Genomic DNA, 22346 nt, shown 5'->3' with positions numbered 1-22346 from the left:
GGAGCTGACCTTGTTCGTGAAGACAGAGGCAAAAAAAGCATTGAGTACATTAGCTTTTTCCACATCCTCTGTCACTAGGTTGCCTCCCTCATTCATTAAGGAGCCCACACTATCCTTGACTTTCTTCTTGTTGCTAACGTACCTGAAGAAACCCTTCTTGTTACTCTTAACATCTCTTGCTAGCTGCAACTCCAGGTGTGATTTGGCCTTCCTGATTTCCTCCTGCATGCCCGAGCAATATTTTTATACTCATCCCTGGTCATTTGTCCAATTTTCCACTTCTTGTAAGCTTCTTTTTTGTATTTAAGATCAGCAAGGATTTCACTGTTAAGCCAAGCTGGTCGCCTGCCATATTTACTATTCTTTCTACACATCGGGATGGTTTGTCCCTGTAACCTCAATAAGGATTCTTTAAAATACAGCCAGCTCTCCTGGACTCCTTTCCCCCTCATGTTATTCTCCCAGGGGATCTTGCCCATCAGTTCCCTGAGGGAGTCAAAGTCTGCTTTTCTGAAGTCCAGGGTCCGTATTCTGCTGCTTTCCTTTCTTCCTTGTGTCAGGATCCTGAACTTAACCATCTCATGGTCACTGCCTCCCAGGTTCCCATCCACTTTTGCTTCCCCTACTAATTCTTCCCAGTTTGTGAGCAGCAGGTCAAGAAGAGCTCTGCCCCTAGTTGGTTCCTCCAGCACTTGCACCAGGAAATTGTCCCCTACATTTTCCAAAAACTTCCTGGATTGTCTGTGCACCGCTGTATTGCTCTCCCTTCAAGTACCAAGCCAATAGTTAGGCAACTGATGTGTTGTGACTGGTGCTTATCAGACCGATCATAATCTTCTCATTGTTACCTTATTGCACCTGTGTCTGTTTCCACTTGTTGTCTCTCATCTTATACTTAGATTATAAACACTCTGAGGCAGGGACTGTTTCTGTTATATATTTACACAGTGCCTAACACTGGCATCTTTATGTGCTACTTCAATACAAATAATAATTAATCACACCAGGTTCTTATGAGCCATATAAGTTGGCTCAGCAAGAGGAATCTACCTTGCTATCTACCCAGAGCAGCGCTATTGGAATAAACATATTAAATTATCCACCAAAACAACAGATAAAATGACTTTAGCTAAGGAATGCACATGAAATCTAAACACACATTTTAATTCAAACTCTTGCATGCCAGTCCAGATTACTCAGAACGGTTATCTTCTATCATGCTGTTGACCGTATACCTTGGAATCTGTCTGAGTATTTCTAGTTACCTTAAAGTTCTGTAATTTACCAGAAAGGTCCCACACAAACTTCTGACAACCAGGGATTGTAATAATACTTTACTGGTGCCTTTTAGCTAAGGCATTCAGCGGGTTTTATACACTCTAATTAAGCCATCCAAATACCTTATGAGGTAACTAATTACTACCGTGTAATGGAGATAAGAGATCTCACACAAATGAATTGTCAACACTTAGTTTCAGGGTATTATTTTACAGATGGTGAAATGATGTAAGTAAGCTACAGTAACATAGCAAGTCAACTTAGTCATAAACTCATCAACTCCTCCTTACCCAGAGCACCTTCCCAGAGTAGGTGTGCCTCACTGAGAAACATGAAATCACCCATAAAAAGGTTTGCTATGGACATCTTTGCATTGCACAAAGGGCACTATTTCAAGCTGCTCACCTCCCTGGGCTCGGCAATCCCTCATTTCTAAAGAGGGGGAAGGTGCCAAGAGAGGGGACAAAATCACAAAACGTTGCAAATTAATACCGCCTACACTACTAATCTAATTAAGAACAAGATACACCTAATAATAGTAGAAGAAAGGGCGTGGAAGACCAGGGAATTGAACCAGGGTCTGCAAAGTCTCAGGTTAGCACCCTAACCCACTGGGCCCTTCTTTGATGCTCCAGGGCCTGGATGGAGATGAGGAACAGTGCAGTGTTGGCTGCTAACACACACACACACTCAGGCCTGAATACTCAGTGCCACAAGGTAGTATGCATGTGGTCCCAATGGCCAAAACTTGCTAACGAGTTCCAGCAAAAGTGTGGAGTGTGCAGCCACCTCCCAAGGGCAAGGCTCTGTGCAGACAATCACCTTAGAGAACTCCAGGTACAGGTGAGTAGTACTGCAAAGCAAAACACACACATCTTACTCTATTTCTAGTTAATTGTGATTAATGAGACACTTTCTAGTAAATATAAATATCTAAAGTTCTAAAACATTAAAATATATAACTACTAGTATGGATTAATCTGGTAAGAAAGTGACAATATTGAATTATACTGTTTCCACCATAACATTAATCACTTCACTTATTGTTTAGAATTCAGCAATCTAGACAGCTTGAGATAAGACAAAAGTAGGGTCACCTTGGCTAAGCCTCTAGGCTGTGTGTGTTGAATTTCACATGGTGACACCATGGCTACACAGAGTAACACAGATAAAAGACTGTTGATCTTTCTCATAGACATTTTGGGCCAAATCTGGCTTACTTTACTCAGACAAGTTGTCCCAGTGAAGTCAATGGGATGACTCGTGTGGGTGAAACAAACAGTATTTTGCTCTATATCTGACTTTTCATGTCACTGCATAGTTTGAACAATTTTTGGTAAACTTTAGAATCCTTGAGCCCTTTCTTTTTCAGTATATTTACTTTAAAGAGACTTTTTTCATCTGCAGCACAGTATGGCATAGTTAGTGACTGATTGCTATGGTAAATATGTGCAAATTGTAGAGGAGAGTGGCTAGATGACCTATGTTACTGGCTATATAATCTTTAAACTGATAATAAGCAGTATAAGGTCACACTGAAAAATTCTTTCCTTTCCTATAAATTAATTAAAAATTAATTATTTAATGTAAGACGTATTCATTAAGTTCCACCTATATTGACCCTTGGGTCTGTCATATAGCAAATATATACATTTTCTAGGATATCAATTTAGTTTTTATATTACCATCTAACAACGGCTCCAAACCTACAACTCTTTTCATGTGAGTAGTTCTAACACAGGCTATTGACCCTGTTGAAATCGGTAAATATACTTGCATGACTTGGGATAACTCACGTGAGTAAGAATTGCAGCATTGGACCCAAATTTTATTTCTTTTGTCATACATTATCTAATTGCTTGCCGCATATTATTATTGTTCCTGATGAAAGAATCAGACTTATCTGTGTTTGGCTGCACACTTGAAGGAGAAGTGATGGATAAAGGCATATTTGTATTCATTGTGTTTGTCCCTGGTAATAATAACTTATAAAGCTACATCTTAGACAATGTCTCCTTATTAAAAATATTTAAGCTGGGGACTGGATGACCTAAAGGGCTTGGTAATAAAATATGGAACCTTTCACTTAGACACGAGATGAAATCCAGCCCAATTTAGTAGTCAGCCAAAGTTGTCATCTGGTGGCTATTTTCATAGCTTTTGTAACAGGAGTTTATGGTCTCCCTCCAGTTCCTAGTGGACAAGCATCTGCAACACAGATTCACTATCACAGTTGTTGTTGGCTCTCTTGCTGACAAGTTCAGCACAGAAACCCAGGGCTGCATGGGAATGAGACTGAAACCATTGCCCTCTAGAGGGTGACCAATTCTAGAAGAGGGTTGAAACTAGAGGGGTTGGGAGAACTGAGAAAATATAGGAAGTACTGAAGGAGGAAGAAGAGGGACAAAACGTAAGGGTGATGTGGTCAGATAATTTGATAGGGCTAGAGAATGTGCTAAGGTCCAGGTGGTTGCTTGGGTGGTGATAACAGTGAATTTGTCTTGACTGTTCGTGGCAAAGTGAAAACATTTTTAAAAAAGAACGGGAGCATTTTTGAATAATGTTTTTGCTGACCTTGACATCTATCATGGCATAACATATTCTGATTAATGCATTATTTAATATATACCCCCTGAAGCCATTATAGCTGTCCTACTTTTACTGCTCCTCACTGTGCTTTTAAAGGTGAAGAATTTGCACAGGCCTCTGGAGCAGTGCACGAGCATGTTCTATTCCCAGCACTCCTGTACAGTATTTCCATAGGGACAGATCATGAGCTAGGTTATTGCAGCATGTTGGTCAAGAGCACTGGAAATGTGTTTCTGCCACACTGGTGAGTGCAGCAGGCCATCGATGTGACTCAGTCTTTCCTTTCACGTGTTCATTTGACCCCAAATTGAAGTAGGAGTCGAGCAGCAAGCCACAGTTAGTTCTTTCTTAATGTAACAGAAGTGTCTAAGGGGCCCAGTAAAGGGATTGGGGGTCCCATTGTGCTAGGTGCCGTATGCGAACACATAATGAAAGGATTATCCCTGTCCCAAAGATCTTACAGTGTAGGTATAAGATGAGACATCTGGCAGGGGGAGCACAAGGTCACAGTGAGGAGAGTAGAAATGTAATAAGTAGCAGTCTTACCAAACCAGCTCTCTAACCATTAGAGCTGGTTGGAAAATAGTTATTTTTTTCCATGGAAAGTTTTGACAACTAAAGTATTTCCCTCAAACTTTTGTGCATTAAATTTTGAGTTTTTGTTGGAATATTGAAAACCTGAAACATTTCCGTTCAAAATAGCGTTGCTGTGCCTCATTGAAACTGTAGTTTGCTTTATGCTCCCATTCTCTTCTATGGGCTGGGCTCTCACTACATCTCCCATGATATGCCACTTTTTTCCACTCTTGGTGAGGGGAAGAATTGCACATAGAAGTCCCTGGCTATGGGAAGTATAGCCCAGCCCAGAGAGGAGAATTGAAGCTTAAGGCACCCAAACTGTAACACCCATAAGGAACAGTGATGCCATTTTAAATTTTGGCTTAAATATTTCAATTTCCCATTAAAAGCAAACACTTTTCACAAAAAATTGAGTTCAGTCAAAAATCCAATTTTCTATTGGAAAAACAGTTTCAGCAGAAAATTTTCAACCAGCCCAGCTAGCTGCTGTCAAATGTCTTTTAGGCATTTTGGCAACAGTGAATTTTTAAGAAGAGATTTCAAGTAGTCTCCCCTCCTCTGTTGCTATGCTTAGCAGTAGCTGACTGAGTGTGTGCGTGTATGGCCTAGGCCTTCCCCCTGTTGGGGATAAGATTCTATCCCTTGCTCAGTGTATCGCTTCAAACTTTTTCACAAGAACATCCCTTGAACTCAGGCTCTTGCTTGCTTTTTCAGGATTTGAGCTATAGTGAGTAGGACCAGAATGGTAACAGCTTACATGTTTACAATTTCAGGCAAAAGGATTTGCATATAGAGAATTAAAAAAAAAAAATAGAACCAGATACTGGGGGGAAGTAAATGGCAGTGTTAATTACAGGTTGGTGAATCGCTATAAATCTGTATAGTTTCTATAACGTGAGATTGAAGGGTGTGGTTGTGGTGGTGGTTGGCGAAGTACCCTGCATAAGACTGTAAAATTAAGCAGACATCATTTTATAATTTCTTTTATTCTTTCTTCCACTATGTGGCTGTTGAGAAACTGAGGGCAAAATTCTTAACTGATGTAAAGTTTTATTGTTAGTTACAGACAAGCATTGTCAGCACTTAACAAATTTAAAAATGGGTTTTTATGATTGACATTTTCCATTTTATGACAATCAGAACAATTAATTCACATATATTTCCATTCACATTTTGAAAAATTATTAAATGTCCTGGGAAAAATTTGTGTGTGTGGGAACCCAAGGAAACGTTGGAACTGTATCAATAGGCATTTAGTACTTCCCAGTTTAAATTATTCAGTGAAGTGGTTTAGCAAAATAAAGAGATGACAGTGGACTAGCTAAAATATTTTTCTAACAGAATACTGCCTATTGCATTCATATTAACTATAGTTTCCTAATGTGAATGTATACTGTATCAGATTAGAGCTTTTATTTTAGCTGTGTTTTTGGTTGTTTCACAGCTGTATTAACCATATTGTGTGCATTTGAAGTACAGTCTAAATTGAGTTCAGCCTCAGTGGACAGGAATAGTGGCAATGAACCATGATCTCCCATTCACAGGCATGGGCTGTGGATCTGAACCGTTGGTTGGTCCACTGGCAAAGCACACAAGCTGCTTCAACCATATCCCCTCCACCATCCGTGCTCCAGCCAAGCTGGGCTGTCATGGAGCTTTGCTGCAGCATTCTAAGGAGCCATCTCGCATGGCTTCATTGCTTCCTGGTCTCTCCAGGCCATGGGTTCACTGCATTTCTATTGCCTTTTGTACTTTGCTCTGTCACAGCAGCTAGGGAAGAGAAGGGTACAGGCCCTCTGTATTTCTGTGGCTTAGCTATAGGTTGTGTAATGTACCTGCAAGTATGATTAATAGTTGACAAAAGTAATCTGAACTGATTACTAATTATAATATCTACTGTAGTTGTAAATGCCTTAATTTCTTCTTGATCTCATGAATACAGCAGTACCTTGTGATCAGGGCCGGATTAAGACCTTTAGAGGCCCTAAGCACTGAAAAGATTATGGTGACTCCCCGTAGGTAATTCAAAATAAAAACAATACTATACCGTAAAATAAAATTTTATTTTTCGAAATGACACAAAACTTACGTGTAGGCTGAAATTAAAATAGCTTCTTTCTATATTTTCTGATTGCAAAATTCTGGATAAGTTCATCGAAGCTGACTCGAAGAAGCATGTCCGCTTCCATACACAATAGGGAAAGTGAATCAAGTCTGTCCTGACAAATTGTTGTTCTCTGAGGGTTTTTTATTCTTTTCAGCTGAGAAAAAGAGCATTCTGCAGAGCAGTTAGTAATCATCAATGTTAGAAAAATATGTAGTGCGATCTCTATATTTGGAAATACACATTGTATTCAGTCTTTCAGTATTGTATCATGAAGATCAATGTGACTGAATTTCATTTTTCCTGTTTCATTAAACTTTGCGTGCATATAACAGTGGAACTGCCGTACTTCTCCACAGAGATTCATGTTCAAGTCAACAGGGTATGAGTCAACTAGCTTTTGGGAAACTTGTGAATATTGTTTGTCAGATAAGTCCATATTGTTTAGAAAAGAAAATCTACTTGATACTACTTTGTACACTTCACCTCTCCTCTTCATATGAGCTTCAAGTGTATCAATTATAGCGTAGTAAGTAGATTCGCAAAATTTGTCTCTAGGATTCAATGCTGTTTCTGTTGAACTGCTATCATTTGCTTGTTTTTTCCTGATTCGCTTGCGGGACTGGACTTCTTTGTAGTTAGTATCAGGCAAGATATCTTTTGATATGTCTTCAGATCTTTCGAAATCATTCCTCAAAGTGTGTAAGTGGTCTGCTAATGATTGACAGAGGTCTGCATATGTTTTCAAATCCAATTCTTTTTCTTGGAGAGCTTGACTTGTGTGGTAAAAGTGCTGTAAAATTTCATTCCACATGGTCAACATGAATACAAACTCTAGTTCTTGCATCTTGTTTGCAATGTTTTCTGCTTCTTGTATAGTTTCTCCCTTTTGTGATTGGTCTTCAGCTGTACTTTCTAATGCATCCACAATCTTTGAGTAGGACTCCAGAATTGCACTTGTTGCCATTGCATGTGCCTTCCAGCGAGTATTAGAAAGAGATTTCAACACACGATCATTGCCCAAATATGTTTTAAGAACTGCCCATCGGTATGTTGAGGCAGAGAAAAATGTATAAAGTAACTGGACTGTTGAGAAAAAACTTACTGCCACCAGACAACAATCAACAGCTCTGCGGCCAACAAGATTGAGAGAGTGTGCAGCACATGGTATGAATATGGCATATTTGTTCTGTTCTAAAAGCTTCTTCTGCATTCTGCAAACTTGGCACAGATAATGCAGTACTTGATTTACCATTTCTTCACCAGTGTGGCTTTTCAAATTGAAGAATGTTATGAATTATTCAACTGGTTTTCCATCTGTGGGAGACACATATTTTAGTACAATACTCAATTGATCAATATGCGAAAGATCAGGTTTAGAGTCGACAGATAAACTGAAGTACACAGCAGCACTTATTTCATCCACAATAGCTGAATGAACTTTGTCACTCATTAGACCAATGAGTTCATCACATATTGTCTTGGATAAGTATGATGGGTTACCTTTGCCAGCATTTCCATATTTTGAGATATGGCCTGCTAAAAATGGGTCAAACTGAGCCACAAGCTCCAATAATCCCAAGAAATTTTCATTCTGCAATGATCCAAATGTGTCATTTGATCCCCGGAAAGGCAGACCACGTTCAGCTAATGTTTGAATAACAGCTATAACACGCTGCAAGGCACGTTGCCAGTATTCATGCTCCCCTTTAATTTGTTCTTCCAATTTTTGTGTCTATCCAAAGCCCTGTCTTCGATTTAAATATGTCAACATTGAATCTCTGTGAGTAGTGCTATTTTCATGTTGTTCAATTAAAACAGTATTCCGCCAGTCACTAAATCCATCTGCGGCAAACCGGGATGTTGCAAACAAGTTTGCAAAAAGTTTGCAAACAAAACAGTACACAAACCCTGTTGATGGTGAATACAGTAGCCATTCTCAAGTGTATTTCTCACCATTCGCTTTCATGCCGAAAATATTTTTTGTGGACAATATCTTGTTTGTTTGCCATTGGTAAAAGTCCGATGATTTCTCAAATGGCCCAGTGTGGTGTTGACAGTCATTTGGTCCATGATCTATCCAGTAAGCAACATCATCGGTACTGAAATCAACCAACATACCAGGATCTTTTCTCCTATTATTTACAGCATGAGCAGGTTCAGTCTCTGACACATCCACACCTTCTAGAACAATGTCTGTTTTACCACCAGGAGTAGGATGATCAGTTACAGTCTCTGACACATCCACATGTTCTGGAATGGTGTTTGTTTCACCAATAGAAGGGTCAGTCTCTGAAACACCTACAGGTTTTGGAACGATGTCTGTGCTACTGAGAGAAGATGTTGCTTCTGATGGATTCGCTTTGAAAAATGTCAGCTTTGGAAGATTTTGGGAAAAATTCACTAGTTTTTTGTTTCTTTTCTTCCGTCAGTTTACGTTTCTGTGCTTCACTCAGTTGGTTACATTTCATCCTGTCCCTTATCTCAGTTATCTGAACTTAAAAAAAAAAATTACACAACATACACTATTTTTATGTGTGTGTATATATATATATAAAGAAAGAAAAAACAAATCAAGGACATATAACTCAGAAGAATATATCAATAATAAAACATAAATTTATTGCAATACATGACAGGATCTGATTTCCTCGCATTATTTCGATCTACCTTAGTAGGACGCCCCCCTGGTTTAGGCGGGGATAAGTAATAAAAAGAGAACAGAAAAACGGGGGAAGAGAGTGTAGTGGAGTGTAAGGAAGTCTAACAAAGTTCTGATTTTTCCCATGATGACTACTTCGATGCTTTTTTTGAAATATCAAATGTCAAATATTTTCCCAAAAAATCCCATTTTTTTTGGTGCCCCCTGCTTTGCTGGTGCCCTAAGCACGTGCTTCATCTGCCTATTGGGTAATCCAGCCCTGTTTGTGATTATAATAGGCGACAATGTTCATTACGGTCAACATGTATAACTTCTCAGTGGACTTCTTCCTGGTGACCTGTTTTGCATGCATTCTGAGCCAGATTCTTTTAGCTGAGCGGTGTTCAGCAAAGGAACGGAGGAGGGTGTGCACCAAAGCTGACTTTCAGATACCTTTTTGTGTCTTCCTTTATTCTCTGGATGACCAGGAGTCAGTTCAGCGCCCAGCATAAATTAGAGTAACCTTGAGCCTGGTCTAACTCATGCTAAGCTACAACAGCCAGGAATAGCTGAAATGCAGCACAGTCTAGCTAAACCCTTGCTTTGCCTAAACCAAGGTCTGCTATCCTGGCAGCTCTTTGTTGACTGGGGCACCTTCTTATGTAATGGATAATCCTGTGGGATTTGTCTGTCCTCATTGTGTTGTGAGAACAGAACAGAGAATCTGCCCTTCTATATATGAAGAATGAACAATTTTCTGCCTGCAGCATAATTTTGTTGCCAATCATGGGAAATTAACTTTCTCTCATTCTTCTGTTCTTATATAGCAAAAATGAAATCATGCTGGACAATAAGAATCTATTTCTAATCTCTTATTCTGGGTTTGTCTCGTGTAACTGAGTGCACACTTAGGCACTAATGGTGATCCCATTGAAGTCAATGGCAAAACTATTGATTTCAGTGGGGCCAGGATATCACCGTAAATATTTGATTCTCAATCCCATTGAGAGAGTGATGTTGCACCACTGTAAAACTGTTGTAACGGAATGGAGACTCAGGCCTGCCATGCTGTATACAACACCAATTCTTTCTTGTAGCAACCTCAAGATGATGACACCAGTTGTTGGAACACCTGCCTATAGGCTATTGCTGCTTATGGCTTGGAGCAATATTCACCTTCAATCATGGAACCCCCATGTGGGTGCTGTTAAATTCATTCCTGCTTTTGCTGCTGATGCTCATCTAGTTTTCATGGTGGATTTCATTGAATCTTTATTGTTTTGCCATGTGATACTTAGTGACCTGCATTCTGAGAATTATTTTTCAAAGCACTTTGAGTCGTTTTTTCTTTCCAAAATAGCTAAATTTTTCTTGCTGTACTTTGAATTGAAACTATGTAGAATGCACCCCCAGAAGCCTGTGCCTTTCACAAACTTCTGATTGACGAGCATTTGGAAATTAGGGTGTATATAAAATATTTTTGAAGGAGCTAGTCAGTTCACTGTCTTGTGGTAAGCAAGTCCAGGTGCACACACAGGAATAAATTTAAGATTATTTTATTCCAAGCTCCAGCAAACTCTGCTTCACACAGTGTTGGTTTTTTCCCTACTTTTGATCCTATTTGCAGAACTGGGATTCACTGGCAATAGCTATCTGGTGGCTTAAAGGTATAAGTGTTGCATCAAGATTTTTTTCAGGGCTGATGTCCTTTCTTCCTGGTGCAATTTTTTAATCCTGGTTAATGGCAGGTGCAAATCCTACTACAGATCAAAAACTTAAATATTTTAGTGATAGGATTTTTATCCAAAACTAAATGTGGACACACCTGCATTCACACAAAAAGTGTCTGGGTGGAAGCTGAATAAAAATAAGGTGCTTAATATACATTATTAAAATTATGTTTAATAATAAGGCTAATGTAGTAATTAAATGGGTCTGTTTTAAATTATAGAGTCTGATGCTGTTTTTGAAAGCAGGAAGACTAATATTTTAAATTCTAGTAGTTTGTTTGTACAATGAAGAGAATTATGTTGTATATTTAATATGAGCCGATGACTTCCCTGTTTTGCAGGTTTTGCTGATCTTTGCAAAAGAAGACAACCAAAGTGATGGGTTCTGGTGGGCTTGTGATAGAGCTGGATACAGGTGCAATTTTGCCAGAACACCAGAGTCAGCGCTTGAATGCTTTCTTGATAAGCACCATGAAATAATTGTCATAGATCACAGGCACTCCAGACACTTTGATGCAGAAGCGATCTGCAGGTAACTTAATGGACGTTGTGCTTCTATTGAATGCATTGCAGAATACCACATTGAATGGGCATAACAAAATCAAGACTTGATGACATACAGAAAACAAGTCTGGAGACTGAGGACAGGGATCGCAGTGCTCCATCACAAAGGAAAAAATAAAAACTGATTTGGCGGCTAAGACAGCAATAGAAATAATTACATTTAGTAAATGAAGACACCGATTGTCAATATGGCTGACACATGACCAATAAAGCCATCATTTTTGGTTCATAGCTTCCATAGGATCTTGAACGAGAGCTAACATGAAATCCTTCCTCACAGTGTGTGGTCATCACTTTTAGACTTACTCCTCTGAGAAATTAATCCTGCGTCAACAGTTGGAGCAGCAGGGTCTAATGGAACACTGTCATTTGTCCCCTGGGTCTGCCACACTTAACTGATGGCACTTCAGTGAAGTTCATGTCATTCTTTGCATGTGTGTGGTACTCTGTGTCAAAGCGGCTGCTTCTAAGTTTACAACCATTTATCATTAGGGTTCTGGGAAAGGTGTCTTTTCAACTGTTTCATTTATTTTACACATCATGTCATGCTATGTGCTTTTTCATCAGAGCATAATGGGCAAATTTTGGCATGCTTATCCTGAATAGTATTTTACCATTCAGACACTTTTATTTATTTCAGTAGAACTACTCACAGAGTAAGTGATTACCTGGTGGAAGTATGGCATGGGCGGTGTAAGGCTAGCCCCCAGCCCTGCCCCTTCTGTGCCCCCCCACCAGAGACCAGAGCCCTCTTCCGCAGTCAGTGGCACTACCCCAGGCTAGTGCCCCCAGCCCCTGGAGCGCTGGGAACACTGCACAGGGGGAGCCGCAGTGTGTGAAGCAGGACAGGGTCTGGGGGCGGAGCGTGGGTGAGGCCACGCCTGACTGTTTGCAGAGGCACAGCCTCCCTCAGCCTATGATACCTACTGCCCATGAAGTAAGGGTTTCTGAATCTGGTCTAATGTTAATGTGTATTTAAAAAAAAAAATAAAAAGAGGACCCTTTATTACTCGCATGTGGAGGGAAAGCCATTCCACATTTGACAATCATATAGTTCCAGTGTCTCGACAAGATGCACCTAGTGGTGGTTAGACTAGTAGCAAAAGGCCTATTTATGTAATGGTTCACGTATGGTACAATTTATGGAAAGTAGAGCTGGTCTAACAGAGTACCCTGTACCTATCCCTGTAAAAACAGGCTTGTTCCCTTAAGTACATTTTCTAGTGTTCAGTCGACTTTCTGAAGTCCTAAGCAATGAGGCTTCCACCAGTTTCCTTCTGAAACTATTTCACAGATTAACATCACAATTTTCCTAATATTCAGCCTACACTTTTTCCCCTTTTTACCATTACTCCTAGTTTCTACCATTACTTTCTTACCATCATTCCTAATTATACCTTCTTATGCCATGTTAAATAATTGCTCTCTCTGGTGTTTAACTCTACACGTATTTGTAAACTGTGGTTGTCCACCCTTCTAGTTGTTATTTAACCAAGCTATGTGTGTAGTTTCAGCTTTCCTCACAATTTAGTTGCCATATTTTTTGTGTGTGCTCTTCTCTGAACAACATCCAATTTGTCAATGTGTCCCTGATATCTTGATGTCCACATATTCTGCTGGGAACAAATCCATCATGATAGATGGGTTTGAGGATTTGCAGAAGGGGCAGGTACTAGAGATCCCATGAATCCTTTGTCTATGAGGGGAAAAGCATGTTCTGTCTGCAGGGATCCAGGGCTGTGGCAGTTGAGGGCTGGCCTCGCTTAGTGCTCTGTACTTTCCTCCCACCACGCAGAATAGCTCCTTGTAGGAGCTGTGCCGCCATTGACATACCTTTCACACCTCTGCCCTATACCACCAATAGGAGTAGGAGATGTAGATGAGTTAATGCTTCATTTTCTTATCTTCCACCAAGATCTCTTTTTTGGCAGTCAACTAATGGAAATGGGGACCATGCCATTTAGACTGACTGCTCCCCCTTCAAGCCCACCATACAATCCACACATCCATGGAATCCAAACCAAATGAAATTGGTAAGAAGGGGCTTCTCCAGGTTCCCTTGGATTGGACAGATGCAGCTTCCTGCTCTCCCAAGCTTTGGGGCTTTTGGCCCAGAATTGAGGGAATGTGAACCTAATATCCTTAAACACCCAAAAATGAAATGGATAAAGTGCAAAAAATGTTTTTTGGGTGTCCTCTACCATTTTCCAGGCTTGACCTTATAGAATCTTCTCTGAGGCTTTGTTCATTTTCTGTTACATAGAAGATGAAGAAATTCAAAGTTGTCAATAAAGCATGACGTGATATAGTGTGACACAGGACTTTTCTCCTTTCAGGTCAATCCGTGCTACAAAGCCATCAGAACACACTGTGATACTTGCTGTTGTTCCCCGCATGTAGGTATTTCTTTATATTTTTGTGAAAGTTTTGTTCTGTTCAAGAAAATGCTTATTATATACAACCAGTAATAATGTTTGCATGATGATGCGTGGTCTCATAGGCCACAAGCTACTATTTGTAGCTTGGGTGGAATATATTATCACTAGGAGTATTTGTTTTTACATGAAGAGGAAAAGATCAGTGATGTCATCTTGTGGTAGGTTCATTTATTCTATCTGATTGCAGACAAAACTATAACTTATTGCATTCTCTCACTGAAGAGGGTCATAACATAATGGCCTAAATATCAGAAAAATATAGAAAGCTATGATGGAAGTTTTAGAAAGAATGTTGTAGCCAATAACATCTTGGGGTTGTGGGGCAGGGTGGAGTAGGAGAGACTAAGAAATACAAATATAAGAAAACTTAACAGTAGCTTGATAGAAGGCAGGTCCCATGTTCACTGGAACATTTCCTGAAGTCTTTACTCTGATTTTACTCTTTGCTCTCTTTTTTTACACAGTTTACTCAGACAAAATTCCCATTGACTTCAATTGAGAGTGTCACTTTAGTAAGGACTGAGGACCTCTTCCTGTAAGGGAGTGGTTCTCAACCAGGGGGTCGCAAGCAGGTTTCAGGGGGTCTGCCAGGCATCAGGCTTTCTAGGGCCCAGGGCAGAAAGCCAAGTCCTGCTGCTTGGGACTGCAGCCAGGGACCCCGAGCCCCACCACCAGGAGCTGAAGCCTAAGCAACTTAGTTTTGTGGTGCCCCCTGTGGCATGGGGGCCCAGGCAATTGCCCTCCTTGCTACCCCCTAATGCCGGCCCTGGCTTTTATTTGCAGAAAACAGTTGTTGTGGCACAGGTGGGCCATGGAGTTTTTATAGCATGTTGGGGGGGAGCGGGGGGGGAGCTCAGAAAGAAAAAGGTTGCGAACCCCGGCTGTAAGGTATTTGATTAACTCCTGTAAGGTGCCGAACAAGCTTAGCTGTCACTTTAATCAGAAAGCTCCTGGGGAATTAAGGGCATATAGCACCTCACAGAATTCCTTCCTAAGTATTGGACTTAGGGTTTGACTTGTTATGAGGAACACAACTAATATTAGTTATTAGCTTGAAGGGAAAAAGAGAGAGAGGAGTACTAACAAAGATAAGGAACAGAACAATAATGAAGAGCCCATGAAATTTCTAAGAGCTCAATTAAAAGTTCTAGAAATGCATACAAATTATATCGCATTATTATTCCAAGGCAGTCTTGTCAAATGTAATCATGGCTCTGCATACTGTATAACTAAAGGAAATAGCGAGATCATTTTCCCCACCTAGTTTTGTTTGTTTTCTAGTTGTGTGACCAGGTAATTGTAACAAAATAAAATATAAAAGATTTATTGTTCATTTCCATTCTTTAATGAATAACTAACTTTAGGCTTTTCCCCCCTCTGTATATACCGCTATCCTCTTTATATTAGCTTTCTTTGTAAAAAAAAAAAACACCCTTCTTTCTAGCTGAAAAGAGCCAGCACTTGTCTTGAACATCTAGCAGGTTTGCTGCAATAGTGATGAAAAAATATAGTAACTGCCCCCAATATCCGTCATGATATCATACAGTTAGTACATTGCTGTAGGTATCTAAATATACGCATCAGGAAGAGCTACATCTGCAAATGGATTACATGATATATACTGTGATTATATTTTGTGCCATGTTATTCTTCCTACAGTCTGTTTAGATAACTGTCAAGTTATCCTAGTTTTCATTTTGGATGATATGTTCTGCTTTGCTGTAGATCTGCTGACCAAGAAGAGACCTCTGTTCTTCCCCTTCTCCATGCAGGCTTTGATAGGGTATGTAATTTACTAAAGAATCAGGATAATTTCTACAAACACTTCAATTTTCTATAACTAAAAATGAGTTTATGAATTATTTATGTAAAGCACAAGTTTGCTTGTATCACATGTTAACTTCACTGTATTGATGAGAAAATAACTTCATCAAACACTGTTCCTTTGTGTTTAACTGGAAATGTCTAAGTATACACCCTAAGAAAAACCTATAGACCTACCCAGTGCTTCCACAAGGAGCAGGAATGTTGGTAGATGAATTCCTGTTGGACTGGGCACAATTCCCTGTGACAGGTGGCAGGATAAATATCGTGCAGTTGGGTGTCCTTTGCTGCTCCTTTGAAAAGGAAGCAGCTTGGACCCCTGGTTTGTATGTGTTGCATGTCACAGCATGCACTCTAGCCATCAGGAGAGTTGTTCATCCCTCTAGCTGGAGCCCATACCTACCTGGGGCAAATGGGGCCTAATCCAACTCTAACTGAAATCAATAGGCAGCTTTCCATTGTTTTCAGTAGAGATTGAATCAGGTTGGTTGTGTGATATTAACACTTTGGCCTGCAAACTCTCTTGGTGCTCTGAGTATTAGATTCTGCCACATTGCTTGCACAAAGGGAGGATGAAAAAGGTATCTGTGCTTTCTTGCTCTCCATGGCACCTGTGTAGCTGAGAACTGAGAAAGTAGCCCTGTAAAGAAAGAGATGATAATCCAAGAGCTAGGGTGCTAGCCTGGGACTCTGGAGACCCAGGTTCAATTCCCTGATCTCCCACAGACTTCCTGTGTGATTTGGGCAAGGCCCTGTCTTTTTGTACCTCAGTCCCCATCTGTAAAATGGGGATATAGCACTTCCCTATCTCACAGGAGTCTTGTGAGGCTAAATGCATTAAACACTGAGGTGCTCAGATGTTGTGGTAATGGGGGGGGGGGCGAAGGAAGCATATAAGTACCTAAGACAGATGTCAGCCCATACATTTGCAACTTTAATTTTCTTTTTAGTTTAGTGTATTGTTAAAAAAAAGTTTAATTCTTTTAGTCACATTCTTTACTATTAAAATTTTTTGTCTCAAGGTTTCCTTTTCTCCTAATGCCTAGTATTTTGTCCAAAGAGTTCAGGGCCGTATGCTCTGTAGGCTAGATTGTGACGTAATGTGCAGTCCTGAGCAAGGGTGGTGCATACCCACCCTAGAAGTAACTGCAGGAGGCACTCTGTGTGACTCTGACACACAGCTCTGAGTCATCATTCGCTTCCTGTGCTGACCTTATACCAGCAGCAATCTGACCCTCCCTGCACTAGTTCAGCTGTACTGGATAGTGAAAAGGGAGGATTGATCCAAAGCCTTACCTGTTCTCTCCCACCTGCCCCAGGCAGGAGAGCAAGTGGGTGCATTCACTTTCTCTTGCATGGCCAGACCAAAGGTAGGGGGGTTCAGGGAGGCTTCTTAAAACAGATGGGAAGAAGAATTGGAAATGAAGCAAGGAATTTCTTTGACTAATTTTCTGAAAGATTATTGTCATCATAAATCTTTCATGATCCTCTGCCTTTTAGAAATGAATTAGATACTTCTCCATGATCATTTAACATAATCCATTAGCCTGTTGTCATCACCATTGAATGTTGAACATCATTTTCTCCTTATCGCCCTAATTATTTGTAATGCTGTAATCAGTACGTCAGCATGATTTTATTGATTAGTACCAACTTCCAGCATCAACTTGTTAAGACTGGATCCCACTGAATATCTTCCTGACATACTTTATGTTGCCATTATGACCTTTCTTATCAGCATTGTTTTCAAGTTCTAGAATATGTCAGATATCAGAGTCTACTTCCTCCCATCACAAGCAGAGGGGAGCATAGCAATTTTTCATGCTTGAATGGGTATCCACAGGCTCCAAATCCATTGAAGGGAGAAAAGATCAGCATTGTGCACACACACAGACTAAGATTTTTATCAGCAACAGAATGAAATCAATTTTTGGAAAAACAGATTCATTTTGTTCAAATTATATGTATCTCTTTTTACTATTTCCCTTTTTTGATAGCTTTATTTATCATTTCACTATTCATTATGATATTGACATGCAGCACCTGCCTTTTACCTATCCTTCCTTAATTTTTTTCTTGGAAAAACACTATTTGACAGTTTTGTGTACCTTACTGCTAGTTCTGGTGGTTGTCTGGGTTTTTTGCACATGTGTAAATTTTAAAAAAATTAATGAAGGGTTTAATCGTGCACCCAGTAAAGCTATTGATAATGATACTGAAGTCCTTTGTAAAATGCTTTGAGATCTACTGATAAAAAGCTCCATAAAAGAGGTAGGTGTTTGTTGTATTATTATTTACTGGAGTTTTGTTGTTGACTTCCTTCGGTTCTGGACTGGGCTCAAAGGCTTGTTGAAAGCTGATTTAATCTCTTCTTGGAATAGTTTTGTCAGCTAATCAATAGATTTTCTACAGTACAGTATATTATGTCTATGTCCTGTAGCGATGAATAATTCTGGACTTTTGCTTAAGAGTTTTTCTGTATCTTTGTCATTTAAGTGACCTTTAAATTATCTTTATTGATCCGATGAAATTCCTGAATCACTGCCTTTGGGGTTTGTTTTTGATAGATTCTGTGATCAGTTCCTATAAGATGAGTAATTTTGTTCGTCATCTAGTGCATAGCTGCTACAGTGACAGAAAATCTTCTGGACTGTATGTAGGGACAGTCATCTTTTAGGAGTTATTTCTGTTCATTGTTTCATAAAGTGGCCAGGAATCTTTTTCCTATGCCATAGACTGATGGAAACCAAGTCACCTAAACCTATTGCTTTCCAATTCTCGCTTCTTGGGGTGAAACACTTCCAGAATACCTTCTGAAGTCTTCTTTTTTCCTGTATATTTTTTGCTATTTTTTAAATTTTTAATTAAGTGGCTTTCATGTGTTCATGTTGGTATAATAAATGTTTGTGCTGATTCCCTTTTATACTCAAAAGTATTATGAGTATATTAATAAATTAATTGCATAAATCTACTACACATCCATAAAAGAACAGAATATGTCTTTCTCCGCAGGGTGTCCCTTTCTGGTTCTGTCAGTTCTTTTCATCAGTGCTGATCTGATTTTCTTCTGCAGCATTGTATCCTTATGTGATAATACTGCACAGGCTGAGTCTTAACTTCTGCAAAGTGTAAATTGTCCTTTAAATTGTACAGCTTCCTCTAAAAAGGACCTTTGATGTTCTTCAAAGGATTGGCTGATGGCTCTCAATCCAGCTGTCCTTCCACAAAACTAACAACATTAGAGAAGTGTTCTTTGTGGAGAACACAATAAAATCTGTGCAAGCATTTATAAAATGGTTGTTTCAGAGCTTCTCCAACAGTTCTACTAGTCCGCAGTTCACTGTAACTGAAATCAAAGAGCCAGATTCTTCTCCCCTAATAGTCCATGGCAAAACTCTCTGGACTTCAGTGGGAGTAGGACTGGATGCTGTATTTGCCAGAGAGGGGGTGGGGGAAAGAAACCAAAACTATTCTCACTTTTGGAGTGTACAGATATTACCCTTTGCTATCCTCTTTTTCTTGACCACTGTCAGTGTGCTCAGTACTTCAAGCATCCTTTATAAGCCAGGTTCTACCAGCCATACTCACGCTGAGGAGTCCCTTGGACTTCAATGAGACCAGACATAGACTATGCTTCCTACTCCTTGTCAGTTTTGGACCATTGTGAGTTTACTTGGAATAAAGTGGAAGGCCAGAGCTCATCATAGATTAATTTGGTATTAATGTGAATATTGTACATGTTTCTCAGGAATTCCATTTCTTTTCAGAAATAAATGATGGACATGCAATATGAAAAGTCCTTGAATATAGGTTCTGGATCAGGTTTTTATTTTTTATAATTATCTATTTAGCTGGCTTCCTAAAACCAAACAAGAAAATGTGCAGTTACTTAGCATATTACCTCACTTGCTTTGTACATTACTGTCTTGACAATTAGAAAATCAATACGGTGGAAAAGATTGTTAGAGCATTAGCCACAAAGGATACCAATAAAGGTTCAAAAGATTAGTGCTTCTAGGCACAGAAGTATAAATAAAGGTTTTAAAGTAATCAGACTTTTCATGTACTGTCTCTGATTCTTTTCCAGAGATTTATGGAGAATAGCAACGTAATTGCCTGTTACAATGAATTGATTCAAATAGAACATGGGGAGGTGCGGTCACAGTTTAAACTACGGTATGTAGAAGCATAAAAAAATGAACATAAACTTTTATTGTCCAATTACTTGTTTGTGCATCTGCCTCCTTGTGGGTTCCATATACTGCACTCTGTATTAAGAAAACCTGTCAGAGGTGATTATTTGTCATCATCAGTTCTGATGGGTTTTTGTGCCCCACTTGCCTTGATATGGCTTATAGTGAATTTAGGCCACAGTGCAGCTCCCCTTGCTAAAGTCCCCCCTATAGATCAGAGTGAGGCCAGTTTGTATATTTATCATTCTAGTTGAAATAGTGTGAAAGAGCAATGTACAATTCAGCTGGTGGGATGGGGTTTGATATGAAATTTGTCTGGTCTTGTATACATGGTGCATACACTATAATTCAATCTAGAGCCAGATCCTGATGCCTTTTTACTCCGTTTTTACTCATTCTTCATTTGAGCAAACCTTGTATTGATCTCAGTGAGAGTCTGGCCTCTGTAAGGAATTGTCCCACAGTGATGGTATTCCATTATAGGCTTTGTTTATTATAACTAGTTTAACAGAGAGGAGGGGGGTGCAAAATATATACTCAATCATCTATGTATATAAAAAACTTGTTGAAATTCATAAATAAACTGTAGCAGAAAAGAAACAATATTTAATCTTTCCAAAAATATTGAAGAGGAGTAATCTACAGTGGTGACCTCTGGAAAAGAACATCTTTTCTGTGAATTTGAGTTCACGCTACAGGAATGCTATAAACATCTTTCATTAATTGGCCTGATCCGTCACCATCTAAGTCAGGGGTCCCGTGCGGCCCGTGGGCCGCATGCAGCCCCCAGGGTTATTTCCTGTGGCCCGCAGGCTCCCCGTGGCACCCCCGCCCCCTCAGTATTTACCTAGAGCGGCTTCGTCCCGGCACGCACTGGGGGCAGGAGGGATTTCAGGGAAGGGGTTGGAATGGGGGCAGGGAAGGGGTGGGAAGAGGCGGGGCAGAGGCAGGGCCTCACGGAAGGGGTGGAGTGGGGGTGGGGCCAGGGCAGCGGGTTGGGGGGTCAGTGGTGTGGCCCTTGGGCCAGTGTACTAGTCCTCATGTGTCCCTCGTGGTCATTTGAGTTTGAGACCCCTGATCTAGGTCAAGGGAAGCAGGAGCAGACCCTCTTTGCAGAATCTACTTTTGCTGTTGAGATGGAGATCTTTTAGGGCCTTGATTTCAAATGGATCTTGAGGTGGCCTTGAAATTTGCACAGACATGCATGCTATTGGATGGTGCTTGGAAGGGCACACCAGTTACTACAGTGTGAAAGCAAAGGAATGCAGAATTCAAAATAAGTGTAATAGAAAACTTAGCTTTTACCAAAAGCTTAATATAGCCTATATACAGTATCTGTAGTCTGCAATAAGGCTAATGGAATATAATCTGTAATGACAGTATAAAAGGAAACCTTTCCAGATAATTTGGTGTAATTTTCAGACTACCACCTCCAAACTCCGTATGTACTATGATAATAGAGACCTATTGCCCAGCAATGTGCGAAGTCAGAATCCTGCCAGAAACTCTAAATACATGAAAATACCCCACTTAACTATTCTCAGATAGTTAATTAATCAACCTAATTAGTCTTTTTGCACCCTTTAGGCTTAAAACTTCCTAGGCACTTGCATCTGTCTTCTAGCACTTGTCTGGAATGTACAGGAATAAAGAAACAAAGAATTATTAAAAAGGTCAATAGGCATTAGTTTCATGTCAGCACATTGAACATGCCCTCATGCTTCCTGTTCTGTTTTCATTTGTTTCCTTTTCCAATAATCATTACATCCTGCTTGTTTAAAGAGTACAAAAACAGGATGTTTTAATATGTAGAATTATAGCTCCCAAGGACAGAACACTAAGACAGCCTGAACACCTCTGCATGAACAGTATTAATAATTAATATAAGTAATTGAATTCCCAAATCCAGGGAACATGAGTCATATTGATTATCAAATTTTTCTACAGCTTTATTGAAAATAAAGCCATCAGCCAAAGAAAGCTTAAAGTCCTCATTACGCTTTGAAGCCAGTGTGTTAGTCTCTGGAGGTAATTAATCTACCAAATCTATGGATATTCCTTCACCTACATTCTTTAAAGGAACTGAGCTGTGCTCTCCCCTTTCTCATTCAGTTTTCCGTAGTTTTACAAGCCATAACAACAAAATGAATACTAAAGCACTGCTTTTTTGCATCTGCATAACTCTAAAAAATGCCTTCAACTTAAAAAGAAATAATTTGGAAAGCAATTAGTCTTTAATCAAATAGAAACTGTGTTGATATTTTCATCCACTTAATGTGAGTTGCACCTCAGTATCCCCTCTGAATTTGGACCACAGAGACTGCATTAATGTAGCTCTGTTTCAAACAAACTGGTACCTTTTCACATTCATCAGCAGGGTCTACATGGGACAGTTAGAGCTCAGCA

The 22346-nt window shown here is 39.7% G+C and overlaps 1 protein-coding gene across 3 annotated transcripts in view; it reads left to right on the top strand.

Annotated features, from left to right (window-relative positions):
- PDE8B (phosphodiesterase 8B) overlaps window positions 1-22346 on the top strand; it is a 157748-nt gene that overhangs the window by 82699 nt on the left and 52703 nt on the right. For all 3 annotated transcript variants that reach the window (XM_074952686.1, XM_074952687.1, XM_074952688.1), the window contains exons 3-6: window positions 11263-11453; window positions 13822-13881; window positions 15649-15706; window positions 19835-19923. In XM_074952686.1, the coding sequence (XP_074808787.1) occupies window positions 11263-11453; window positions 13822-13881; window positions 15649-15706; window positions 19835-19923 (398 nt within the window). The remainder of the gene's footprint in view (window positions 1-11262; window positions 11454-13821; window positions 13882-15648; window positions 15707-19834; window positions 19924-22346) is intronic.

Source organism: Natator depressus, chromosome 5 (assembly GCF_965152275.1).
Source record: "Natator depressus isolate rNatDep1 chromosome 5, rNatDep2.hap1, whole genome shotgun sequence".
NCBI lineage: Eukaryota > Metazoa > Chordata > Testudines > Cheloniidae > Natator > Natator depressus.
Note: the sequence above shows the minus strand (reverse complement) of the source record. Positions and strands in the feature narration are given on the sequence as shown.